This window comes from Gracilinanus agilis, chromosome 2, assembly GCF_016433145.1.
Source record: "Gracilinanus agilis isolate LMUSP501 chromosome 2, AgileGrace, whole genome shotgun sequence".
NCBI classification, from domain to species: Eukaryota; Metazoa; Chordata; class Mammalia; order Didelphimorphia; family Didelphidae; genus Gracilinanus; species Gracilinanus agilis.
This window is the reverse complement of record NC_058131.1, coordinates 96,587,814-96,614,875: the sequence shown is the minus strand read 5'-3', so window position 1 is coordinate 96,614,875 and position 27,062 is coordinate 96,587,814. Positions and strand designations below refer to the sequence as shown.

At 35.6% G+C, this 27,062-nt stretch overlaps 1 protein-coding gene across 1 annotated transcript in view; it reads left to right on the top strand.

Annotated features, from left to right (window-relative positions):
- Window positions 1–27,038, top strand: part of FBXO11 (F-box protein 11) — a 30,360-nt gene extending 3,322 nt beyond the window's left edge. Inside the window, exons 7-22 of the mRNA XM_044663300.1 lie at window positions 572–678; window positions 762–873; window positions 1,712–1,818; window positions 1,896–2,033; window positions 18,836–19,053; window positions 19,798–19,883; window positions 20,317–20,411; window positions 21,442–21,564; window positions 21,663–21,748; window positions 22,417–22,493; window positions 22,576–22,719; window positions 24,176–24,286; window positions 24,612–24,719; window positions 25,223–25,331; window positions 25,674–25,772; window positions 25,855–27,038. Coding sequence (XP_044519235.1) covers window positions 572–678; window positions 762–873; window positions 1,712–1,818; window positions 1,896–2,033; window positions 18,836–19,053; window positions 19,798–19,883; window positions 20,317–20,411; window positions 21,442–21,564; window positions 21,663–21,748; window positions 22,417–22,493; window positions 22,576–22,719; window positions 24,176–24,286; window positions 24,612–24,719; window positions 25,223–25,331; window positions 25,674–25,772; window positions 25,855–25,984 — 1,850 coding nt within the window. The 3' untranslated portion in view covers window positions 25,985–27,038. The remainder of the gene's footprint in view (window positions 1–571; window positions 679–761; window positions 874–1,711; window positions 1,819–1,895; window positions 2,034–18,835; window positions 19,054–19,797; window positions 19,884–20,316; window positions 20,412–21,441; window positions 21,565–21,662; window positions 21,749–22,416; window positions 22,494–22,575; window positions 22,720–24,175; window positions 24,287–24,611; window positions 24,720–25,222; window positions 25,332–25,673; window positions 25,773–25,854) is intronic.
- Window positions 27,039–27,062: the final 24 nt, after the last annotated feature.

Sequence of the window (27,062 nt, the reverse complement as noted above, 5' to 3'; positions counted from 1 at the left end):
TCTGTCTCTGTCTCTGTCTCTCTCTCTCTCTTTTTCTCTTTTCTCTCCCTCTCTCTCTCTCTCTCCCTACCCAATGTAGCAATCATTCCCTGCTTTGTAGAATCCCCATTACAATGCTATAATTCTGATAAGAACCGTGCCCTCCAAAACATTAGAAATAATAAAGCCTTATGTAGCACAGGACATATTGGATGTTAAGACAAGCTCCCAATACTGTTATAATCAAAGGCAGAAGTATATAGTAGAAAGATAACTAGACGTAGAGTCAAGAGAACTGGTTCAAATTCCAACTTCACTTTTTGCTAGATTTTTGGCCACAAACAAGTCAGATCCTCAGTTTTCTCAGCTATAAAATCAGGATAATACTTTCACATTTAGTTATTGGGTAATTGTGAAGAAAGTATTTTATAAAACTTGAAAAGAAGCACTATAAAGTTGTGAGTTATTACTTAACTCTATAGCACAACATCAAGACTCTGTCCTTAAAATTTAAGTATTTTTCTCCATATGACATTTTTTAATCTGTTTAGTAAAATTTGATGTACTATTCTAAAAGTGTGTCTCTTTACAGCACCTGGAAAAGTGGCAGACAAAGTCATAATCGAAAACACTAGAGATTCAACTTTTGTTTTTATGGAAGGTTCTGAGGATGCTTATGTTGGATATATGACTATCAGGGTAAGAGATCTGAGATTAAAACTATACTTGTTTAAATGACTAAGTCAGTGTTTGTTTATTTAAAAAATATTTATATTTTTCAGTTCAACCCTGATGATAAATCTGCTCAGCACCACAATGCCCACCACTGCTTAGAGATTACAGTGAACTGTAGCCCAATAATAGATCACTGTATTATTCGAAGTACCTGTACAGGTTAGTATTCCTTCCATATTTTCAGGTTATCTAGATATTATAACTTAAATATATGTGTTCTTGCACAAATACACATTTGAATAAAAAACTTGTTCAAACTATACATTTTTCAAAAATTAGAATAAAAAGAGATATTTTGTATTCAGATCTGCCACCTATGCAGATCATAACTCATTGATAAATTAGTTACTTAATTAGAATTAATTAATTAGAGAGAGTGGCTGTGACCAAAATATTCACCACACCAGAGTCAATCTGGTGATAGGTCTTTCAGAATTCATAGGCTTTTCCTCAGTTAAGTATGTGTTTTTTGTCCCACCTTGACAATAATAGTTTTACTTAGATTGCCTCTAGGATAAAGGGCAAAATCTACTTGACATTTAAAACCCAACAATATGGCTCCCCTCTGCCTTTCTAATCTTTATTCTTTTTACTCACATTTACATATTTTTCATTCCAGTCAAACTACTCTGCTAGCTGTTCTTAATATATATGTGTGTATGCATGCACATATTCCCTTTCCTTTTCCAATTTCCCCACATCCGCTCAAACTGTTTGGATCTTTGTATGTGTATTCCCTGTATATAGTGTCCTAGGTATAGTTGGTACTTAAAAATCTTTTTAATTAATTGAATTGAGCTAAGCCTTCAAGTCTATAAGGATCAACTAGAGTTTACATTCTGTTGGTACCAATTTTCAGAGCCCATGGTTGATTGATGGATGAGTCATTGTGGACTTTATTTGAGAACATGAATTAAAAAAGATAAAATCAGATCAGTTCTTAGCTCAGTGCTAGTAAACTATGTGTAGGTTATTTTGAATTTTCTTTTCCTTACAGTTGGATCTGCAGTATGTGTTAGTGGACAAGGAGCGTGTCCCACTATCAAGCACTGCAACATCAGCGACTGTGAGAATGTCGGACTTTATATAACAGACCATGCACAGGTACTTCTTCATTCTAAAAGTTTTCTTTGATGTTTGGAGAAGTTCTACTCTTGCTGACTTCTGATTGTTTGCTATAGGGGATATATGAAGATAATGAGATTTCCAATAATGCTTTAGCTGGGATTTGGGTTAAAAATCATGGAAACCCCATTATTAGACGGAATCACATTCATCATGGACGTGATGTTGGTGTGTTCACGTTTGACCATGGCATGGTAAGAACATTTCCTTCTTGGTAGAAAACATCTGATTCACGTCATCAACTAAATGATTCTTACTTACCAATAAATATTTGGACGTACTAATTTTCCCCCTGAATATATTCCAATTACAAGCCAAAGTGCAAGTGGAAAAACAATTCCAGTAAGATTCATTGATATATACACAACAGTTCACCATTTCCTAAATTAGCAAATTGACAAGCATTTATTAAGCACTAGTTTCCTGGACACTTTGCTAAGTACTAGGAATATAAAGAAGAACAAAAAATTGTCCCTGCCCTCAAGAACCTCACCATCTAATGATGGAGACAACATATACAAACAGTAATGTACAAACAAGATAGAGGGTGTATGTGTGTTTGGGTGTCTGTGTGATAGATTGAAGATAACCTCAGTGAGAAGGCACTAAGATTAAGGAGGAGGAGAAAAGGCTTTTTGCAAAAAGGTAGCTTTTTAGCTGAGAGTGGAAATGAAGGAAGCAGAAATGAGGAAGGCCAGTGTTCCAGGCATCACAGATAGCCAGTTAAAATACTTTGAATTGAAGAGTAGAGTGTCAAGTATAAGGAACAACAAGAAAGCTATTGGCATTGAATTAGTAGAATACATGATGAGGGAAGAGTAAGTGTAAGAAGATTGGAAAGGTATGGAAATGTTTTACATGACTGCACACACATAATCTATATCAGATTGCTTACCCTCTCAGGGAAGGAAAAGAGAAGGGAGGGAGGAAGAGGATTAGGAACTCAAAATTTTAAAAAACAATATATTAAAAATTGTTTTTATATTTAATTGGGTGAAAAAAACAAATATTGTTTGTTTGTTTTTTTAAAAAAGATTGGAAAGGTAGGAAGGTCCAGGTAATGCTGGGCTTTCGGAGTCAAGTAGAATTTGCATATATAATCCTCAAAGTAATAGGAATGTATTGGAGTTTATGGAATGGGGACCTGAGAACCAAGTTCTGCCCTGTGCTTTGGGAAGACCAGTTTTATAGCTGAATGGAAGATAGATTGGAGAGGGAATGGCCTTGAAGCACAGAATCAATAAGCAGACTATTGCAGTAGTCCAGGCATGAGGCGATGGGGCTTCCATCATCAGGGTGTTGGCAGTCAGAGGAGAGGAGACAAGGGAACTACTATAAAGGTAGAATTGACAGAACTAAGAGAGCACACATCAACAACTTCACTAACATCAACAGCTTTGCTAGGATAGGGAAAATTAAAAATCAGTTTCTCATAGGTTTCAACTAATAAAATACTGTGAAACCTTTAGATTACAACTAAAGAAAGTCCTTTGAACTTTTCTCTTGAAGAAAGTTAAAAATCAAAATGTATGGTCCTATTATTAATTTTTTCTGTCTTCTATTTAGCATTTACTGCATGTTTCTAAATTTTTGTATTTTAAGTGTTTTTGCATTTGAGGGCTATGTCATCACAGACCAGTGAATCCATTACTTTGATCTTTCTCCTCCTGCCCTTACAATCAATCTTCTGTCAGCAGTTAAACTTCCTTATCTCAGATAACCAAAACAAATTTTTGTCAAATATGGTTTATTTCCAGGGTTGAAAATTATTCATTCCTCAAATGTACTTACTTTATATATAGCTATTCATCTTTTCAAATTACTTTTTTATCTTATTTGATTCTCACAACCTTATGAAATAGGTGGTACAAGTATTTTGACCATTTTATAGATGATGGAACAGAGGATTCAGAATCAATATCCTGGGCCTTTTGACTTTGTGTTCTTTATACTACACCACCCCATTTATGCACAAGGAACTAAGGTATAGATATCCCTTCTCTTTAGTAGATTAGTAGAATAGAAGACATTTACACCAATCATTATAAACAAGGCAGCATGTGACAATCATAGATTTGTTCTGTAATAGTGGTTCCAAACTTTTTAGCTTCAACACACCTTTACACTTTTTTTCTTCTTTCCCCTCCCTGTTTTTATACTCTTCAAAATTATTGAAGACCCCAAAGAGCCTTTGTATATGTGAGTTTTATATTTATAGTATCAGAAGTTGACTAATAATGTTGAAAAGAGTAGCTTTGTTTTACATATTTTCGCAAAACTCCTTAATATCTATAGAAAAAATGCTAGATTTTCATCTACCTCTTCATTCCATCAATTGCAATATTTTGGTTTGGGTGAAATATGAGAAGAAAATCTGGCCAAACACAGTTATGTAGTTGGAAAATGGAAAGGTATTTCAGTAGGCAGATAACTTCTTAGTATTATTATGAAAATAGTTTTGACTTCTCCAATCACTTGAAAGGGATCTGTGAACCACACTTTGAGATGTCTCTTGGATCTCCCACAAGTAGTGTGATAACCTCCAGGGACTAGAATCTCTCTATTCCTCAAGGTAGCCTATTGTATTTTTAGACAACTTCAATTATTGGGAAGTTCTTCCTTAAGTTGATCATGCTTCCTAGCTAACCAAACAGAATAAGTCTAGTCTTTTTTCCACATGACAGTTTTTTTTTTTTGAATATTTGAAGACTCCTCCTATCCCCTCTTCCTCCTTCTGTCTCATCTTCAAAACAGCTTCTTTTTGCTAGACTAAACATTCTCATTTTCTCTTGTGGTTTGATTTCTAGTCACTTCAATGCCCTGCGCACTCTTCTGGATGAGTTGCAATTTAAGATGGCATTCAGAATTGGTTGCATCATTCCAGATGTGGCATAACTAGAGAGTATAAACCTTCCTTGACCTGCATATTTATACTTATGTTAATTTAGTTTTAGATCAGATTTTTTTTGTTTGTTTCCACACACACACACACAGTTGATTCATGGAGCTTACATTTCATTGGAACCCTCAATCGTTTAAATTCACTACTTTCTAACCATGCTATATCCTTTCTCTACTTGTAGAATTGGATGTTTTCTTTTCCTTTCTTCTTTTTTTAAAACATAGGATTCTAATAAAGTTTCAACTTATTCACCTGAGCCTGCTGCATCTTGTTAAGATCTTTTTGTATTCCAGGACTAGTATCTCAATCCCATTCTATTTCTCCCAGTCTTGTACCTCCTGATAATTTGATAAACATGCCATCTATTCCTTCATCTAAGCAAATGACAATTTTTTAAAAGTCAAAATAGATCCTAGGACAAAGTCTTTAGAGAGTTCTCTCCAGTTTGATATTGAATTGTTAGCCAATAGTCTTTGAGACTGCTCAGTCAACCCCTCTGAATTCCTAACCTAAGTCCTTTCCTAATATATTTGTATGGAGGCAACCAGGTAATGTGAAAAGAATGCTGGACTTCAATTCACAGGACCTGTGTTTGAATCCTGAATTATTTAATCTCTCTGGACATCAGCTTCCTCATCTATAGAACCAAGAGTCTTAGATCAGATGAATTCTAAGGTCTTAGATCTATTATCTTGTGATATATATAAAATAAAGAAATCAGTCAGATGCTGAAATTTATTATATATGTCTCCACAGAGTTACTCTGATCTGTAGCCCTCAAAAAAGGAAATGGCGTTAGTCTGGCATGACTTTGCCTTTGTCAAGGCATGCTGGCTCTTAGTAAATACTTCTTTCCTTTCTAAGTACTCACAAATCATCCCAGTCCATTTTATCATTGTCACAGGGATCATAGATCTCTTGTCAAGGTTATACATTTTCAATCTAGTATCATCTCTCCCATTCATTGTGATTTCTCAAAGACTTACTAACTGGAGTTTAGCAAGCACTACTGCAAGGTTTTTTAGCACCCTGAGTCATAGTTTATTCTGGTCAAGACAAGTTGAGCTCATGAGGGCAGCTAAGTACTGAAATGTACATCTGCTTATCTCATGGCAAGATCCCAGAGGGCTAAGACTTTTGGACTTTAAGAGGGAGCATGAAGCCATTGTAAGTATTTGGAAAGGATCAATTGTAATAATAGATATTTTACTACTTACTTTCTAAACTGTCAAGTACTTTACAAAATTAAATAATGTGAAAATTACATTAAGAAGATTAATCTGGCAAAAATAGAATAGATTACAAGGAAAAAACTGAACTGGGGAGGCTACTTGTTTATTATAAGAAAATCTGAATCCTAAAATGTCAGAAAACAATTGTCAAAAAGTGTTACTACATGTAACTGCAAATTAAGACACCTATAATAATGCTGGTGATGGGAATAGAAGAGAAATGACAAATTTCAGAAACGTTAGAAAAGAAGAGTAGCATCAACAGAAATTGTTGATGGGGGAGGGGAACCTTTTCTAGGTCATCAACTCACAGACTGCTTTTGGAAGGGATTTTAGAAGACATCTCTTCTAACCCCTGCTTTGTACAGGAATTCTTTTCCTAATATCTCTAACATGTGGTCACTTAGTCAGTGCTTAATGTCTCCTAGTCGTGTGGAATTTACTGCTGCTCTTGGTACAGTGAAAAATGGTGTTTAATTTGGGAATCAGACCTTGTATTAAAATTCCTCCACAACTCTGACTCCTTGTATAATAGAGAAGTCACTCAGAGAAGCTTCTCTGTCCTTTAGTTTCCTCATGTATCAAGTGAAGGGGTTGGACTAGTTTACCTTCCCTCTCCTCGGCTGTGATAGAGTGGGTAATGAGTGATTTGGGTTTTTGTTCTAGATGACTATTAAAATAGTGATACTTCAAATAGCTAGTCAGATAGAAAGTCTTGTCCATTCTACCCTAATAGCATTTCTCATGTGTCCTTTTGCCTGCCCACATAGCCACAACCTTAGTTCAGTACTTCAGCACTTCCCTATTTAGACTAGATTATCACAAAAGCTTCCTAAAGTCTGCCTAAAATGTAGAGCCTGTGAAGAAAGGAAATAGGAGTAGACCCAGAAAGGTGGGCCAGATTGTAAAGTAGTTTATATTTTAGCCTAGATACAGCTGGAAAATACTGGAACTTCTTGAGAGCCAGGAAATGACATGGTCAGACCTGTGGTTTAGAATTTGGCAGCTTCATGTAGTATGAATTGAAGAGGGGAGAGAGTGGAGGCCGAGAAACCATTTAGGAAGCTTTTGTGATAATTTAGTCTAGGTAGGGGATTGATGAAGTTGTGAGCTAGGATGGTGGCTATGTTGGCAGACAAAAGGACACATGAGAATGGTGTTAGGGTAGAATGGACAAGACTTTCTATCTGATTAGCTGTGGGAAGTATAAAAGCAGAAGAAACTGAAGATGACTTTGTGGTTGCAAACCTGTGTGACTAGAAGTAAGACTCAACAAGAAATTGAACAGTTAGGAAGAAGTGAGGGTCCAGAGGTAGGTTTGGGGAAGGGTTCATTAACAGAAATAGAAGAAAGAACAGGAAGAACATGAGATAAGGGGGTGGGGGGGAGGGGAATGACCTTAAGTTCTGCCGTGCTAAAAATAAGGTACAACCTAAGTGTCTGTCCAACAGACAGTAAAGGTAGAATTAGAGCCCTAGGAAAAGGTTTAAAGTTTGAGGTAAAGATTTGGGACTTGGGCTCAGAAGTGATGGTTGAAGCTGTAAGTTGAAGTCTGATTTGCAAAGAAGAAAAAATAAATATGTGGTCTGAGCATCATTTATCCCCTCTGAAATACTAATATTAGCTGCTATGACTGGACATTTCCATTAATTTTTTAATTGGCAGCAAATTCACGGAAAATAATAGTGATTTTAAACCATCTTTATATTCAAACCAGCATACTTTCCTGCCATCCTCTGACCTTGACATTTCATCTACTGCCTTTGTGCAGGTTAACTCACATCATAGCCTTCACCTCAAAGAACCTTAGTTTTGAGAGAAATTAATAACAGCTTCTCATAGGAGGTAACATTTCTCTTCCTCGCAAATTTTCATGTATTTACTTATCTATATAGTACTATGTACTGATCTATATAATATTAGTAGGGCAAAAGCTCTTTGAAGGTAGCAAATGGTTTTTTGTTTTATTTTTTGACTTTTTTAAATATCTTTAGTACCCATCACAGTGGTTTGTACATTATAAGTACTTACACTGTTGTTGAATTGATTATTTGCTGTGTGTGAACTTGAAGAGTGATCTTATCTCTTAGATCAGTTTCAAAGAGATTTTATTTTCCCACTACCATTCAAGTAGACATTCCTCCAAAAGAGTAAGCTTTTATAAAAGGTACAGGTATTTGCAAGATTTCAATATTGTCCTATCAGACAAAGGGGTGCTAGGCAGGGGGTGGGGAGGGGATGGAGGAGTAAGTAAGTATCAGGGAATAGAAAGTATCAGGTAAATAATTATTCTTTGGGCAATAATTACTTCCCATTCGTTATGATAGTCTTATAACTTATTCAGAGCCCAGGATAGGATGGGTGGAATTAAAAGAAAATTAGTGGATGGCTACGTGCCTCAGCAGCTAGGAAGCCAGGAGGCCCTTGGTTCATATCTGGCTCAGACACTTTCTAGCTGTGTGACCCTGGGCAAGTCACTTAATGCCAATTAACCGCTCTTCTTTCTTGGAACCAAAACTTAGTATTGATTCTAAAGCAGAAGGTAAGGGTTTTTTTAAAAAAGGAAATTGGCTAATTGGTTCACATCAGAGGGACTTAATTAATGTTTGGTGAATTAAAAGCTTGCTACAAACACATATAGTATTGTTGCTTTTTGTTTTTTTCCCCCTAAACTTGTGGTTTCATTATCAAAGGGAACTCCAGATGAGAGACTTCTTAGGGACAATGAAAAGTTGTGACTTAGCGGATCACCCAGTCCATGTGTATTATAGGCAAAACTCTACTTTGACTCCAAGGTTGGCTCTCTCTGTCATTGGATTGTTCTGCCTCTCTTTCAGCCTCCAATCCCCAAGCAGTCTCCCATCCACTATCAGCCAGACCTGGTGTGATGGCTCTTAGTTGTTTAGTGTTCTTTCTAAGCCAGCTATTTTTCAGTGCCAGTATGACCTATACGAAATGATTGATATATAGTGAGTATAGAAATAGTCCTTCATTATAAGTTCACCATCCCGTTTTTTTATGAGCACACAGTTCTGTAGCATTAAAAAAATCTTAGTTTTCATTAGATTGAAATGTTTTTGCTATATAATATTGTGACAAGGAAGAAATGAATTAAAGTATTATGGTGCAATCTTTTAAAATCTTTGAAAGAACAGTTCTCTTATAGCAAATGCTTTTTTTAACTGATTGTCTTTTCATTGTTCCTTTTTTTTAGTCCTAGTGGTTTGTGATTAGTGAGATAGCTTCAATGAGGAAATTTTTTTTAATGGCTTTGTTTTTATATAGAGCCATAGAACACAAATGAAAAAATATTCAAAATAATTGGGCTTATTGCTTTCCTCTTAAAAATACATATATTTCTTGTTTTGTATTTTGAAATTATATCTTCTCCTCTTTCCTCTTTTCATGACTTTTTTTAAACTTTGAACAAAATACAAATTTTTCTTATATTTACATATATGTTATTCTTGTGAGCCTTTTGCTTTGAGTTCCTGCACTCTTTAGAATAGTTGTAAAAGATTCATTTGGGCATTTTAGTTTAAATCTGTTATAGCCCCTCAGTAGACCTTTTTGTATTTTAGCCATTGTTGGGGTATTTAACTTCTTTTTCCTTAGCTTGGAAGTTTCCCATTATTTGAATTGGTATACATGGCTGAATTTCAGAGCTGCTTCTATTAAGAAGTTGACAAATTCTCATTTTTTAAATGGAGGAGACTCTTGACAAATTGAAATTTTTTTGTCAGAAACTGCTAATTTAGTCAATGTTTGAATAACAGAATATCCTATAGGATAGATTGATTAAAGCAGTTAGCACTTTATGTTTTTAAAACGTTTTTGTATTGAGAGAGGGATGAGGAATGAATCTTAAAAATTGAGTCAGAATTTTTCAGTGCATAATTTTTATAAACCTGTATCATTTCCCTTTTTAAAAAAAAAACTTTAGCCTTCCATCTTAGAATCAATATTTTGTGTATTGGTTCCAAAGTAGAAGAGCAGTAAAGGCTAGGCAGTGGGGGTTAAGTGACTTGCCCAGGGTCACAGAGCTAGGGAGTGTTTGAGGTCGGATTTGAATATGGGACCTCCCATCTCCCTCCAATCCACTAAGCCAACCAAGCTGTCTTCTGTGTATCATTCCATTTTGCATTATGGATATAGCCCTTGCTTGCCAAAAGAAGAGTTTTCCAACAAATCTGCTGTGTGGAAATTTTGATTAATCAGAGATGATTTTCCTTTAGCCCCTAGATATAACAAAATAATAATTTAAGCATGCAGTAATTATTTAAAAATCAAATTGGAAGGGAAAATGTCTAATAAAATATTATTTAATAATAATGCTATCCTCCTTGATTTAAAATAGAAAATAACATGGAAGTTGATCTTAAATGTAAACAATAGACTATAGAACTAGGAATGGTAATATATCCTGCCTTTTGTGGCAATCCATAGTGTTTTAGCAGTTTTACAAAGTGTTCAACAGTTTCCCACTTTTTAAAATTTCAGTCTTTTAGACCAAGAAAAACTGTACTTTAGATGAGAAAATAGCATGTTCTACATACTGTTCAACTTTCGACTAACACTGGTCAACAAATGATAGCTTTCCCAGGAAAATGAGTTTTTAGCAAATGGCTACTATTTCCATTAGGTTCTATTAGCATACCAAAATGTTGAGCTTGTTGTAAAGTATTGATCACTTTAGATATAATATTTTAAAGTAATTAATTGAGGTGCAGTATGGGTAGTTTTAGGCATAGATTATGGCACAAAACTCATGGATTTTGTAGTTTGAGTGAATTCCTTAGAGTGAATTGGCATTTTATTTTTTTAAATACTTAGGTATGAACTTTGTTTCTTTAGGGCAGCTAGATGATGAAGTGAATAGAGCACTGGGCTAGGAAGAATCATCTTCAGATGCTTACTAGTTATGTGACCTGGGCAAATCACTTAACCCTATTTGCCTTAGTTTGTCATCTATAAAATGAGCTGGAGAAAGAAACGGTGAACCACTCCATTATCTTTGCCAAGAAAACCCCAAAATGGAGTCCTGAGGAAACATAACTGAAACAAGACAACAACAAAACCCATCTTTTATGCCTCCTCTTTCCTTGTCCCCATCTAATCAAACACCCTTGTTGCTTCAAAATGTGAGCTCTGTAAGCATTCCAGCCATGTCTTATTCCTGAATTGCTATAATAATCTCATAACTAGTCTCTGGCTGCAGTGACACTCTCCCTTTTAGTCCCTTTAACTTCTTCCCAAAACCCTGTTTGTTCTTCCTAAAACTGGTACCAATTTCATCTTTATCATAGATTTAGATGAAGGGACTTCAGAGGCCAACTAATCCAATCCCCTTATCATATATATAGTTAAGGAAACCCAAGGAGATTGGGACTTGGAAGTCACCCACAACAGGCAGGGAGTGCTCATGGCAAGTGGCATTTGACTTTGGAGCCAGTGCTCATTTCATAATACCATGATATTATCCTTTAGAGACAGCTAGATAGCAAAGTGAATAGAATACCAGGTCTGGAGTTAGGAAGACCTGACTCAAATTCAGCGTCAGATAGTTAACTCACTTAACTACTGTCTGCTTCCATTTCCTCAGCTATAAAATGAACATAATAATTGCCCCTTCCCAGGTTTGTTGTGAGGATCAAAAGAGATATTTGCAAAGTGTGTAACAGAGTGGCTGACACATAGTAGGTACTTAATAAATGCTTGTTCTCTAACCTATTATTTTTTTTTTAAGAATCCACGATGTACAAAGGTATCCTAATACCTTTCAGAGAATATGTAAATGCTACAGCCTGTCATGGTCTGACCCTAACCTATCCAACTTTATTTCTTCTTATGGCCAGCAAACATCTGTCTTCTTCAGACAGGATTGAGTGCTTTTCAATTCCTCAGACCCATTTAAATCTTTCCTATGCCTTTCCTCTCCTTTTTCTCCATCTGAGTTTTCTTCAGAAGCTAAGTAAAGTATCTATTTTTTTCCAGTGCAACCTTCTCTAATATAGCTTTTTCTTCTTCAAATTTTGATAGCATTTGGTTGTATTGTTTTATAATACAGTATAAATATAGTATGATAGAAAATACACTGAACTGAAATCAAGAAATTTCTAATGAAATAAGTTTTAGATCTGGTTCTGCCATGACAAACTCATACCATAAGAAAGGATTATAGATATTTATCCTGAAGAAGATAAATCTTAGGATATATATTATGTCTTTAAATAGTTAAAGGGCCCATAATGTGGAAGAAGATTGAGATTAATGCTACACAACTGTAGAGAGCAAAATTAGGGGGCTTAATGGGTGGGGGAAGAAAATCTCAACATCTAAATTTGAAGTCAACATAGATGAGAAACTACACATTTACTTTTTGATCTGTAATAAACTTTTGAAGATGGGTTTTGCATATATTTAGGACATCAATTCAAAATATGAGCAAGGAACAGGAAAGCTATTAAAACAGACTACATCTTGATGAGCACACAACTGAGAGTAGTATACAAAATCTGGATCCCCAGATATTTATAGATTTCAAGAAAGTCATTGACTTGATACAACAAAATATAGTTTTAAAAGCTCTCTTCAGTTAAAAGTGTATCAAAACCATGGAGAAGACTGAATGACAGATGCAGTTGCAGAGACATGTTCAACAATCGTTTGACTATAACATTAAATAAGGTTATTAATGAAGACATTTGATTACCAAAAGTGGTTGTCAGTATCATGAAAGATGCCATAGATGAGATCCAAATGAGACTTCCTTGTTAATGCCATCATATGCAGTTAGTATTTTGTTGCTGTTTTTCAGTTGTTTTAGTTATGTCTGACTCTTCATGACCGTATTTGAGTTTTTCTTCATGAAGATACTAGAATGGTTCGCCATTTCCTCCGCCAGTTTATTTTACCAGTGAGGAAACTGAGGCAAGCAAGGTTAAATGGTTCATTTGCTCAAAGTTATACAGCTAGTAAGTGTCTAAGGCCAGATTGAACTCAGGAAGAGTTTTCCTGACTCCATACTTGGCGCTTTTTCCATTGTGCCACCTACCTCCCCCTAGGAGTGTTTATATTTTAATTTAAATTATTTTTATTTTAATAACAAATTTCCACATAAGTTATATTATCCAAATTGTCTCCCCCCTTTTTTCCCTTCTCCTTTCCAGAGCTGGCAAGCAATTCTCTCTGGGTTTGACATGTATTATCATACAAAACATTTCCATATTATCCATTTTTGTAAGTGAATAATCTTATAAAACCCAAATCTCAAAGCATATACACAATAAGTGATAAATCATGTTTTCATCTGCATTTCTCCTCCCATGGTTCTTTCTCTGGAGGTAGATAGCATTCTTTTTCTTAAGTCCCTCAGAATTGTCCTGGATCATTGTATCGCTGTTAGTAGCAAAGTCTGTCACATTTGGTGGTTCCATAATATTACAGTGTTTTCCTGGTTCTGCTTATTTCACCCTGCATCAGTTTATGTAGGTTTTTCCAGCTATTTCAGAAATCATCATGTTCATCATTCCTTATAGTAACAATAGTATTTCATTACCAACATGTACCACAATTTGTTCAGCCATTCCCCAATTAAGGGATATTCCTTTAGTTTTCAATTCTTTGCCACCACAAAAGGAGCAACTTTAAATATTTTTGTATAAACAGGTCCTTTCCCATTTTAAATCTCTGGGATACAAACCTAGTAGTGGTATTACTGGATCAAAAGGTTTGCACTATTTTATAGCCCCTTGGGCATAGTTTTCAAATTGCTCTCCAGAATGGTTGGACCAGTTCACAACTCCATTAGCAATACAATTTTGCCACAACCCCTCCAACATTTCCTAGGCGTATTATCTAAATACATCATTTACTTGAATTGAGCCCCACCACATTATAAAAAGTACTCAGAAAAGTCCATAATACTTTGAAAGAGACTACTCTAAACAGCCATCTTTTGTTCTCAGACCACACCTGTGATTTCTTTAGTATAGGGAACTAACTCCCGGTGAAAAAATTCTTTTCAATAAATGTGGCTTAGTACCTACTCTGAGGGTCTTACAGAATTGCTCGGGGAACTGAAAGGCCTGACTTGAAATTGGGTCTTCCCGAGTCTTCTAGTCCAGAGCTGCCTCTCAATCCTTACGTGAGAAAGAGCAAAAGAGATGAAAAATGCATAGATGATGATATACAGAGATAGTTAGACAACCCGTGGATTTAATCATTGCGTGTTTCTCCACCTAGTTCTACTCTGGTGTCTCATCCTAGTTATGACATAATCCTTTACTCTTAAAGGTCATGCCACGCGTAAACTCTGGCAGTTTCTATGTAGAAACATAATGCAAAAATAGTATGTTGTAGCAACTATGGGGCTCAGTGGATAGAAAGCCAGGCCTGAATCAGGAGAACCTGCATTCAGATCTGGTTTCAGACACTTTCTAGCTGTGTTAATCCTGGACAAGTCACTTACCCCTGTTTGTCTCACCCTTGCCTTTCTATCTTAGAGTTATTACTAAGACAGAAAATAAGAGTTAAAAAAACAAACAAACCAAAAAACCAGCATGTCTCAGCATCATATTGTGGTCCCAGATCAAGTCTAGTTAGTTACAGAAAAAGCTTATTGCCAGTAAACTATCCACTTGATTATAAATTCTTTGGCACTGGCAGGCTGTGAAACAAAAATATAAAATTACCCATGGACCTGTATAGACTTCTACAGTGATAACGACTATTCCAGAAAGGAAGACGGAGAGTAATAGGGATCACACAGTTTTTAACTTCTCTATAACTTAGCTGTTGGTACTCTTTAAGTATGAGAATCTGGTTCAGTGACCAACAAGTGGATGTGCTTCTAAAAGAAGTGAATCATATTAATCTTTATATTCTTTCAATAAATAAATCATAAGGAAGTTCCTATTAAATAATAAAAAATAATTCACAAGTTCTCCTTTGGAGAAATAAAAAAGTTGGTAGAATTTTTGTGGTGTGTTTTGATGTTTTTATCCTGCATTCAAAGGCATCAAGAACATTTCATGGGACTCTTAGTCTTCTTAAATTATGATGCTTATAATAAGCATTTGGAAAAGCACTACCATTAAAATAATTGTAGCATGGGCATATATATGCTTTTACAAAGAATTAAAAAGTTGGACAGTTCTACAAATACTTCAGTAATGCTATTAAAAATAAAAAGTTTAAATAGAAAATTGAACACTGAAAAAAGGCCAATACAGTTTTCCTAAGGAAATTTAACATGTATGTAAATCAGTTATCAAAAAAAGAAGAACAAGAGCCAAGAAACTGCTTCTGCCACTAAATAACTTGATTGATCTTTTTGCCAAAGAGATTTGACAGCCCTGCGAAATATTTAGGTTTTAAATAAAAACTGATTCGTTAAATATTATTTAAGAAGACAATAGAAGATTATGAGTGGTATCATCTCATAAGACAGCAAGCAACAACAAAGATTAAAAACAAGTTTATAGAAAGTTTAGTAAAACTTAGCTAAGCCAAATCTATTCCTAGGTCTTTGGTATAATGGTTAGAGTATCCTGATCAGGAGCCTGCCATTTTGTTATTTTAAGCCATGGTCTAGAAATCTAAACCCCATTCTCAGATCTGCTTAGCCAGTTGGTTAATTCCTAAGGGAGTTCATGGAAAGGCAGTATGCATAAGGAAAGTAGAAACTATTGTTCAGAAATTCTCTAATAAACTTTTCCATCATTGACAGTGGAACCACTACATTAAGACTCTTACCATGATAGTCCATGATATGCTACATGATAACATAGAAATCTCACCAAAGAAGACAAACATAAAATTAGTAACAAGTCTACTGCTGGAAGCCAACTAGCAGCTCCAGGGGGTCTGGGAAGGTGTACGGTTTAGGTGAGAAAGAAAAGAGTCAGAGACACAGTGGATTTCTGGAAGCTGTTCTGAGAACTTCCTGTGAATCTTTATTTTTTATACTTTTCTCTTGCAGTCACACATATGCTGGGAAAATTTACATTTCAAAATAAAACATAGAAGAACTCAAGGTTATACCTAGTTGCATAAAATTTGGCACACAAAACATATTTCTACATATACCTAGTCTAAACAGTCTTTAAGGCTACCAAGACTTTATGTTATCTAGGTTTTATTTTAATAAAAGAACCTTCAACATATTTCAAAAGTGGATTAAAGTGTGGGCATGTTTAAGTTCCTGGGGTTGAGTTTAGTGTGGGAATCTAAAAAAAAATGAGAGTATATTGTTTTGATTTATCATGCTGTGTCCTTCAAATTTCTGAGGCAGAGAAAAAAGCAGCTTCTCCTGTCAGATTATAATAATTTCAATAATAAAAAGTATTGGTCAGAAGAGAGTCACACAGAGGGGTCTGACTGGGTTTTCCATTCATCCTGTGGCTTGATTTTCAGGCCACAGAATTCAAAACAGGGCCCTGCCATCTGCATCGATTTTGATGGATCCCTGATAAAGACCCTATTTCTCTCAGGGGCTCTTGGCAGGCTACCTTGCTAGAGATGATGAAATCTAGTGGGCATTGAGAGATTTATTGAACCATTTGAGGGGTGGGAAAGAAATGGACCTCATTATCACCCAAATTAAGCCAACCACTAAAATTCCATTAACCTAAATGCTTGCTTTCCTATTTCTATAAAAACTTTGAGAATAATCTGTATACATCTCAAAGACTTTTTTTTTTTTTAAACCCTCACCTTCTGTCTTAGAATCAATACTGAGTATTAGTTGTAAGGCAGAAGAGTGGTAAGGACTAGGCAATGGGGTTTAAGTGACTTGCCCAGGGTCACACAGCTAGGAAGTATGTGAGGCCAGATTTGAACCCAGGACTTCCTGTCTCTGGGCCTGGCTATCCATTCCACTGAGCCACCTACCTGCAAAATGACCTCTCTAGGATAGCACAGCCAATAGTCACAAGCAAGACTTAAAATCCTAGTGTTTCTGATTCTGAGATTAGCTTTCTAATATATGAAATGCAGCACAGTATGCTAATCTCTGATTTTTGTACTTAAAAATTTACCATTGCACATGGATTACTTTGTCAGTGAGTCCATTTGTTTTTTTTAAATGTATAATTGGAAGAAAGAGACTGGCAGGGATTGAGAAAAAGGAGAGAGCCTTTTACTGTCTTTCACTAACTCTAAGAATTTTAGCATAGAAACATTTTTACCTACAGCATTCCAATTTGGAGTAGCAAAAACAGTCCCCCTGAAGTGGAATTGAAGGAGGTGTCCCCTCTCTTATGTACTGAAAAATATGAGGCTAAGACACTAATGGTGATTTATGGAGAAGGGACTTAGTTCAGGTGTACAAATTAAGCCATTATTTATTATATACCTACTATTTTTAAGGCTTTGTGCTAGGCACTGATCACGATGTAATGAATGATTGTTGGAATACTGAACAGCTTATATAAGAAATCAGAGTAAAGAATATCTTCCACATGATAAAATCCTCTATATTGCTTGTGCCTGGGTTTTTTTTTATCCCCCTTCCTTTCCTAAGCCACTGTGTAAGAAAATTCCATCTCTTCTAGAAGCATACAGGTTCTTAAGGGGTTTCTCAACTTGTTACTACTAGCTGCAATGAGAAGCACATATGGTGTAGGTTTGAGCCTGTGCTTTTTCTCCAGTGTGGGCCCCATCTTTTTTTTAGCCCTGTCAAGAATGACAAAAAGCACACATAAATGCTGATCATCATATCTGTGGATATAAGAAACAAAAATAAAATTTGCCAGTGTTGCATAGGCTAACCAGATTTAGCTTGTTCTGGGTATTTTTTTTTCCCCAAGAGCCCTAAGATTTGGAGTTTGACAGTGATACTCCCTCCAGTGGCTGTGGTGGAGAGGAATGGCTTTAGAATTTACTCTTTAGTATTTCTCCTCTGCATTCCTCACCCACTTCTTTACAGATGTGGAATACTTCATATAATTTCATACTTTTTCAATGTGTTGGATAATTTTGCTGAACTTTTCCTTCCCTCTTTTTATTGATAGCTTCTTTAGGAGGGGAAGGGTTATAAATGAACAAAAGGTGAGAATTTACTTTTCAAACAGAACTTAGCCTCTCATCCCACAAATATTTATTATGTGCACAAGCAAGCTGCTAAGAGCAAGGTTGTTGTTTTTGAGGGGGAGAGTGGGATGGCCTTTGATTTCATAGGTATAAAGCAACTCCTGGTAAAGTAATTCCTAACATTGCTGCACTTGGGTAAACAACTTATATTTTTAAAGAATTGTCTGAGGCACTGAGAGGTGGTGGACTTGCAATCAGAAAGATATGGGCTTCATTCAAATCCTTCTTCAGCTATTTACTATCTTTTTGACAAGCGAAATCACTTAATTTCTCTGAGACTCCATTTCCTCACCTATAAAGTTTGGACAAAAATAGCACTTTATTGTACAGGATTACTATGAAGATCCAAGAGAGACAATATTTGTAAAAACTAAAAGCGCCATGTAAATATCAGTTATATCGTTACAAGCCAGTACGTGTCACACATGGGATTGGAACCTAGGTCTTCCTACCTGGAGGGTTGGCTTTCTGTCCATTATGCCATGCTGGGTCCCTACCTTTAAGGAACCACACTCCCATCTGCTTCCCCTACACTACTTTGATCTTGCTTTGGTACCACCAGGTAATAGCAAGGAGCAACTTTGGGCCCCCAGGCCACTCTACTGCCAGCTATTGTTTATATATGAATGGTCTTGGTCTTGATTTGTTAGTAACTGAATGGACTTAATTTGGAGTTGTGAGTTTTCAAAAGAGGACTTAGAATGTGTAAACAGCTCCATTCATTTTAGAAAATAACTTTTATATAAGTAATTAATTTCTATATTTGCAGGGTTACTTTGAAAGCTGTAATATACACAGGAACAGGATAGCAGGCTTTGAGGTAAAAGCTTATGCTAACCCTACCGTAGTTCGATGTGAAATCCACCATGGTCAAACTGGAGGCATTTACGTCCATGAAAAAGGAAGAGGACAATTCATAGAGAATAAAATCTATGCAAATAATTTTGCGGGTGTATGGATTACCTCAAATAGTGACCCAACAATAAGGTATTTTTATTAATATCTATATGCCTATATTAGTGAGTTGGAAATGAATTTAGGAAAAGCTTTGGTATTTGGTATATCACTGGCATTTTGTTAATGGAAAGTCAGGATATGTTCATATTCTAACATAGCAGGATAAGTTATATTTTGCATAACTTATGTAGTGACAAAAATTCTAGGTCTAAAACCATGTGTGTATAACACTAACCATATCTGAATTTTGTGTGTTTGTGTGCACATGTACACACACAAAACTTTTGTAAATGTTCCAAGTCATGATGTTTCCAGATAAGCAACTTTTCTTTTAGGAAATTTTTCACTAGCCTATAATTTTCAGTTCCTAATTTAGTATATCAGCTCTGAAAAATCTCTTGAGGGCAGTGATGAAGCTGGCTGCAGCCCAATTTTGCATGTCTGTTACTTTGTGTTTCATGTTTTGTGCTGCCCTCTTTGGCCACAAGAAGAAAATAGGAATATCACAAGTCTTATTCATGTGTACATGAAAGTTATCAGATCAGAAACCATAGATTATCCTTAAAATATTTGTCTAAGCAGACTTTCCATTTTACCTTATAATAATTTACTCTTAACATTATTAGCAATCGTCTGTCAAGTTAGTATTCCATTTTTACTATATTTTTAAAGAAAAATAAAAAAGGACTTTTCCATAGTCACTTGACTAGGGGAAAAGATTAACAAATAAACTACATGCATGTGAATTTATATATGCATTTATTTTTATTATAGGGGGAATTCAATATTTAATGGAAATCAAGGAGGAGTTTATATCTTTGGTGATGGAAGAGGCCTTATTGAAGGAAATGACATTTATGGTAAGCTGTTTGTGTTTTGTTTCATGGAATCAGGATGGCAGTAGGGCAGGAAATTTTTAAAGATACTATTTAAAAAAATTCCAAGATTTTCCTTGACAATCTATTCTGTTGTTTTCATCAGGAAATTCTTATTTTAAATATGTAAGTTGGGTGTTTTATGCTACAGTTTGACTATTTTTTGTTTTGTATGGAGAGAACTTCATTTTATGTTAAACTTTTGTCCCTCCACTTTCCATTCTACAGTACAGCTCCAATTTGATTGAGCTTGGTTTTGTAAAGCTCTTATACTTTGACCCTAATTATTTTGGGGATTTTTCTCTTAAAGTTGTTTTCTAGTAATAATGTAACTAATGCAAAATACAACAGAAAGATTATTTTATAGTTCCTTTATATCATGTTCCAGATTTTTTAGCATCATAACATTTTCCAACAGGTAATGCATTAGCAGGAATTCAGATCAGAACAAATAGTTGTCCCATTGTTCGACATAACAAAATCCATGATGGTCAGCATGGTGGGATTTATGTGGTAAGTTACTAGACCTAATTCTATAAACTAAATATGAAAGTAAAATTGTATTGTTCTTTTAATATTTGATTGTAGGTTCTCCAAGCGCAAGGAAGGTTGTCCATTTCAGCTTTAAAATCCTTATAGTAGATACTTTACAATTTAATTAAAGTATTTCCTCTTTTTAACTTTAGGGAAACAAGTGTTCTAATGAAATTTATTCTGTACTTAATATGTCTATCTAATAAGTCTTCAGTGAGCTTGTTATTGAACAAACAGTTACAGATGTCAAAGTCTGAGATAAGCCAGGATACTTTCTTGTTCTAGAATTCTGCCACAATCACTTTTTATGTGATTTGCCTTTGTTTTTCCCCCCACAAACACTAAATCTAACTTTTACAAAACTAATCAACAAATATTTGGCCTTTATTAAGGTTCTTTGGCACCTCTTTATAACTGTTTGACTAAAGTCATCTACCAACTTAACTATGAAGTGCTTAATGTTTTTGAAGAGCTTAGTCAGAAATGATTTAAGACATGGGGGCACCTGGGTAGCTCAGAGGATTGAGAACCAGGCCTAGAGATGGGAGGTTCTGGGTTCAAATTTGACCCCAGACACTTCCTAATTATGTGTCCCTGAGCAAGTCACTTAACCCCCATTGCATAGTCCATACCATTCTTCTGCCTTATGGAAGGTAAGGGTTTAAAAAAAAGAAAGAAAGAAATTAAGACAACGACATCTTCCTTCAAGTAGCTTATAATACAGTAGACAAAGAATGAAAAGTCTATCATAACTGAAGATTTTACAATACATAAATATTTTGTAAAAATAATGTGTTGATTTAACACAAGGTAGAAGTTCCATTGCTGAGACAAAGGCTTAGGAAACAGTAGTGTCATTGGTATTTTGAAATCAGGTAGATGATACAAAAACAGTAATGAATAGTGTAGTCTTTGTCTCCCTACCAACACAAAAATCATGTCAATTTTTAAAGTCTCCTAAATAAGTATTTATGAATGGGATTTAATGTAAATAATGACTTTTATTTAGCATGAAAAAGGACAAGGTGTGATAGAAGAAAATGAAGTTTACAGTAATACTCTGGCTGGAGTTTGGGTAACAACAGGAAGTACTCCGGTATTGAGGAGAAACAGAATACACAGTGGCAAGCAGGTGGGATTTTTTTTCCCCTTCGGTATGTTGGATGGAAAATATTTTTGTTGAAGCATTTTTCTGTTTCTTTGACATAACATCTGCCTCTCTAATTTTAGGTTGGTGTTTACTTTTATGACAATGGACATGGAGTACTAGAAGACAATGACATCTATAATCATATGTACTCGGGAGTTCAAATAAGGTAAAAACTGTATAATTTTTTTCTTTTTGTTTTTTGCTTTGTTCCATTTTCGGGAAAGTGGAAGTAAAAGAAATTACATATTCTATAATACCGAAATTCTCTTCTCTAAGAATTAAAATTTCTGAAAAAATATAGTTGTCTTCTTTTTTACTTGGAGTACATAGTTTATGCCCAAGCTGGCAAACCTTTAGCACACATGCCAGAAGTGGCACACAGAAACCTCAGTGGGCACATGAACCATTACAACATCTCCTTGAAGCTGTTCCGTTTCCCCCCCCCCCCAACCCCTATACTCTGCCCAATAGACCAGTGGACGCACTTATTCCTCCCTCCCCTAAGCAGGGTGCCAGGGCCACTCCCCTCCCTTTCTCTCCAGAGGGGTAGGGAGTGGGGTGGGTGTACACAGTGTCTAAAATGCTCACAAAATTTCCTTCTACCAATAACTCAGAACTCCCATGAATCTGCTATGCAATGTGCTAAAGGTGGTACAAGAACTAAAGATTGACATGAGACGTCTTAGATTTTGATTTATTTTTATGTTGTAAATTACATTAAAATGTGACTGGTTAACTAGAAATTTTGTCACCAACTCTGTTCTAAAAAGTTAATTTCATATCTAAAATAATAAAAACTAAAGAACACATGTTGTTTTCCTATTTTATCCATAGAACTGGAAGCAACCCTAAAATTAGGCGCAACAAGATCTGGGGAGGCCAGAATGGTGGAATTCTAGTTTATAATTCTGGTAGGTTTAGTCATTTATTTTTCTTGGGGTTAATATTTTTAACACTGCCCCAGTAGCATAATTTCCATGTTTGTTTCTCTAGGTCTAGGCTGTATAGAAGACAATGAAATTTTTGATAATGCAATGGCTGGTGTTTGGATTAAGACAGACAGTAATCCTACACTAAGAAGAAATAAAATCCATGATGGAAGAGATGGTGGCATCTGTATATTTAATGGAGGCCGAGGTATTCTTCATTTGAAACATTCATTATCCTTTTATATTTATCCAAATCAACAGTATTGTCTGTTAAGAGGTATTTTTGTGGAGAGGGATACCTAGTTTTAGGCCTTTTCAGCAATAGCCTACTAACTGATCTCCCTTTTCTAGTCTCTCCTCCATATATCACTTGATTCTTACAAAGCTCACTCCTCCCACAGACTCCTGTATATAGCTTTTTAAAGCCCTTTCAGTTTGGTTCTGGTATTCCTCCATATTGTCACTGCCCTTGGCATTCTCACCTAACTGCCCTGCCTGCTCTTCCTAGCATACAGCGCTTTGTCTCTGCCTCAGAATTTCAGCTTAAGTACCATTTCACACATAATTTCTCCCTGGAGAACCCCTCCTCCCCAACACGTTGTGCTTTTCTGTATCTATGTATTTCCTCCTAATAAAATGTAAGCTTGTTGAGGGCAAAGATGGGTTTTTCTGTATCCTGTGTCTAACCTATAGGCGCTTAATAAAGGATTACTGAAATAAGATTGTCGTGTTATCAGTCATGAAACAATTCAGTGGAAACATTTGGTTCCAGGATTTTATATATTAAAGGCACTTCTGAAAATTTTTCCTTGTAGCCTACCACTTTATCTGCTAAAAAGTTTACAATATTTCACAGCAGCGAAATTTGAACTCCAAACTTCATGACTGCTTTGTATATTAAAATTTGGTCCTCATTGAGGGCTTGGTAAAATTTAATAAATTATTAAAAATCTAATTTTAGCTGGTCTACATTTTTTTACTTTTAGATATTGCTTCTGCATCCATTTGTCAGTGTTTAGAGTAGGGTGCTAATGAGACCATTACTCAAATCCTTCCAGTAATAAGGCAGGCTAGCCAGTTTTTTGTCACACAGTTGTGGGTCCACCCCCTATCTCATTTATTTGCCTTTGCATCATTGTAGGAAATTACTAGCTTTATTAGTAACTGTCTTTTATTAATACAGAACCAGTTTCTTTATAACTTAAATCTTGGCATGGCCTAAGAAAGTTAGTTGCACGTAGCATTAAGGCCCCCCTTGGCATGGCTAGCGTTCTACTATATCACGCTCTGGTAATTCAGTTAATGAAACTTCTTTAGCTAGACTAGCATTTGAGGACATAGAGCTGAGCTCATCTCAGTGCAGGCCCTTTGCACATGTTGTCAAACAAAGGATTGTGCGAAATGACCCCTTCTAGTTCTGTTTTGATCCTATGCTTTCAAACCTAAGCAGTTATCAAGACAAAAATTGCAACTTTCCATGTCATCTTGCCCCTTGCAATGTCTGTCACACTTCCCATATCTGGAAAGAAGATTCCTTGAGTATCTTGAGAATGAACGTTTCACTTGGGGTTGCCCATCTTTCTCATTTTAGACTTTCCTAAGGTTTTTATACTTAATTATGTGTGCAAGTTTTTATTAACAAATATCTGGGCATTTTATTATAGGTCTCCTTGAAGAAAATGATATTTTCAGAAATGCTCAAGCTGGTGTGTTAATCAGCACGAATAGTCATCCCGTCTTAAGGAAAAATAGAATATTTGATGGATTTGCTGCAGGTTTGTAGTCATAAACTGTGAGGTCATATGTGTAGCTTAGTCCTTAACCCTTAATTTAGACGTGGTCCATACCACATTGAACTAACGAGCATTAAGCATGAAGAATTGACCACTTCTCCCTCACCGTTTATTTGATTTGCTCAAATTTTGCCATTACCACTTTTTGTTTCACCTAAGTAGATGCATTTTATTCTATCTGTTCAGCAGATAGCACCGACTTTTGAATTTCTATGCCATGTGATATTTTATATGAAGCACTGTGATATTTAAAGTGAACAAGCTGATTCAACTCCTGTTGTAAACAAGCACTTTAACTTCTCTTCAGGTATTGAAATTACAAATCATGCAACTGCAACACTAGAAGGCAATCAAATTTTTAATAACCGGTTTGGAGGCTTATTTCTAGCATCTGGTGTTAATGTAACAATGAAAGGTACGTTGGATTCAGTCTGTTTTGCAGTCACAAAAATCTAAGAGTTTATTTTTAGTTTCAAAACTCAAAGCTTATTTATAAAAAGTGTTTTATAAACACAAGGTTTTTTTTCCCCCTTTTGGAAGAATTTAGTTTTTTACTTCAGACACTTGTGAATTTATTGGAGTACCCTGTTCAACAGATTGCAATCCCTACACAGCACAGTAAATGACCTTTTGAGTATTGTTGTAGCCAAAATATTCAGCATCCTTCAACTATTTGCCACCACTACCACCAGTAGTGATGGGCATTCCCAAGTTTATTAAGTAGGCTGATAGACTACTGGCTTATCACCAGCACTCAAATACTGTATATATAAATTCAGTAATTTCTAGAGTAAGACTGCTAGGGAAAAGGCAATATAATGGGACTTGGTAGAAATTTAAAACTTGTTTATTAAACTCATCTTGAGTTTCACTCACCTGTGAAAATTTTTGAAGTTTTTTTTTCCCCTTTTATTGCAGATAACAAAATAATGAACAACCAAGATGCCATAGAAAAGGCTGTTAGTAGAGGCCAATGCTTATATAAAATATCAAGCTATACCAGCTACCCCATGCATGACTTCTACAGGTATATTTAATTTCCAAATTTTGCGGGTTTTTGAGTTTTCTAGACTGGGTCTCTCCCCCCCTTCCCCCCCACTCCAATCCTTCTGTAGGGCCCTGAGGTATTATTTACCTTTAGTCTCAAACCACCCCCTTCCAACCATCACCAGTGGACTGGAGAAAATGTTCTTCTTGCAAGTGTTAGTGACCTAATAGGTCTGGCCTGTGCTTCATCAGTTTGGGCCCTCTAATCTAGTTCATGTCACTATTCCCTCAAGAAATTGGAGGTGAGGCAATTCTAGAAAATAAAAAGCCCATTCAGAATTTCTTTGAATCCATGACTTAATTTGTATTTAATATTTTTCAGATGCCATACTTGTAACACCACAGATCGTAATGCCATATGTGTGAACTGCATTAAGAAGTGCCATCAGGGACACGATGTAGAATTTATTAGACATGATAGGTACGTAAGCCTACTGTTATATTATTACTCAATTAGGACATTTCTATTCATAGGCTAATAATAGGCTTTTGTCCTTTTCTAGGTTTTTCTGTGACTGTGGTGCTGGAACACTGTCTAACCCCTGTACGTTAGCCGGCGAGCCTACACATGATACAGATACACTATATGACTCTGCTCCACCTATAGAATCTAATACGTTGCAGCACAATTGAATTCCTTCTCTAAGGAGAGTTCTACCATTCTAACTTAAAACTATTAAAAACTTTTGGAGGAAGATACTTGCCCATTTCTGCAGGAAGAGACTGTAAAATGGATATATAAGGTGTTGACACTATGAAGCTCAACCTACCAAAAAGAAAGTGGCAATATATTGACTCAGGATCACAGAACTGGGTGTTTTAGCATTACTGTGTAAAGACTTTTTGAAGGGACAGAAGTGAAGAAAATAAGCTGCAATTTTGTACAGATACCAACTTCTGTAAAGCTGGTGTTTTTACAACTAGCAATGAACGCAGTCCACTTTGCAGTAGTACTATTCAGTAGACAGGCAGCATTGTTGCTGCTTTTATGGACATGGGTACCAATTGCTTTTGTAATATGGTAAAAAAAAAATGTGAGCTAGCACTTCTGCATTTTTGATTTTTTTAACATGTATTCAGATTGAGATATGATTTTAATGCTTTAATCTCATGTAGTTTGTTTTTAATTTCAAGCAAAATTGTACTTGAATGTGTCCCATTTTGTTAGCACACCTAGACTTGCTGTAACTGTACTCATGTCCCAGTATGTACGTTCTTTCTATGAAAGAGAAAACACTAATCTTAAATTATATCCAGCAATGTTTCTGGTATCCTTTAAGAAAGTTAGACTATTATTTCCTTTCCTTCCCTTCCCTGTCCCAGCAGCAATCAAATCACCCCCCCTAGAAAAAGTGAGTGTTTTAATGAGACTTCCTAGGAAGGGATGCACTGTAAAACAAAGTATTCTTGTAACTAATTTTGTGAAAGGTAAAGCTACTATGTTTTAAAGTACACTTTAGAAAGTCTCCTCAAAACAGTCCTGTATTTTTAATCTGTTCATAGTTTTTTTTTGAACAGTCTAGACATAACTGCTGGAAATTAAAACAATTTCCTGCTCTAATGAAGCTGAGACAAGTATATATACAGCCCTATACAGTTTCATAGCTTCCCCCTCCCCCATTTATGTGTATTGGTGACAGTGGGTAATCAAACAGCCTGAAAGTATATGCATGTACCATAACATCTAGACTTAATATATTGTGAAGTATTC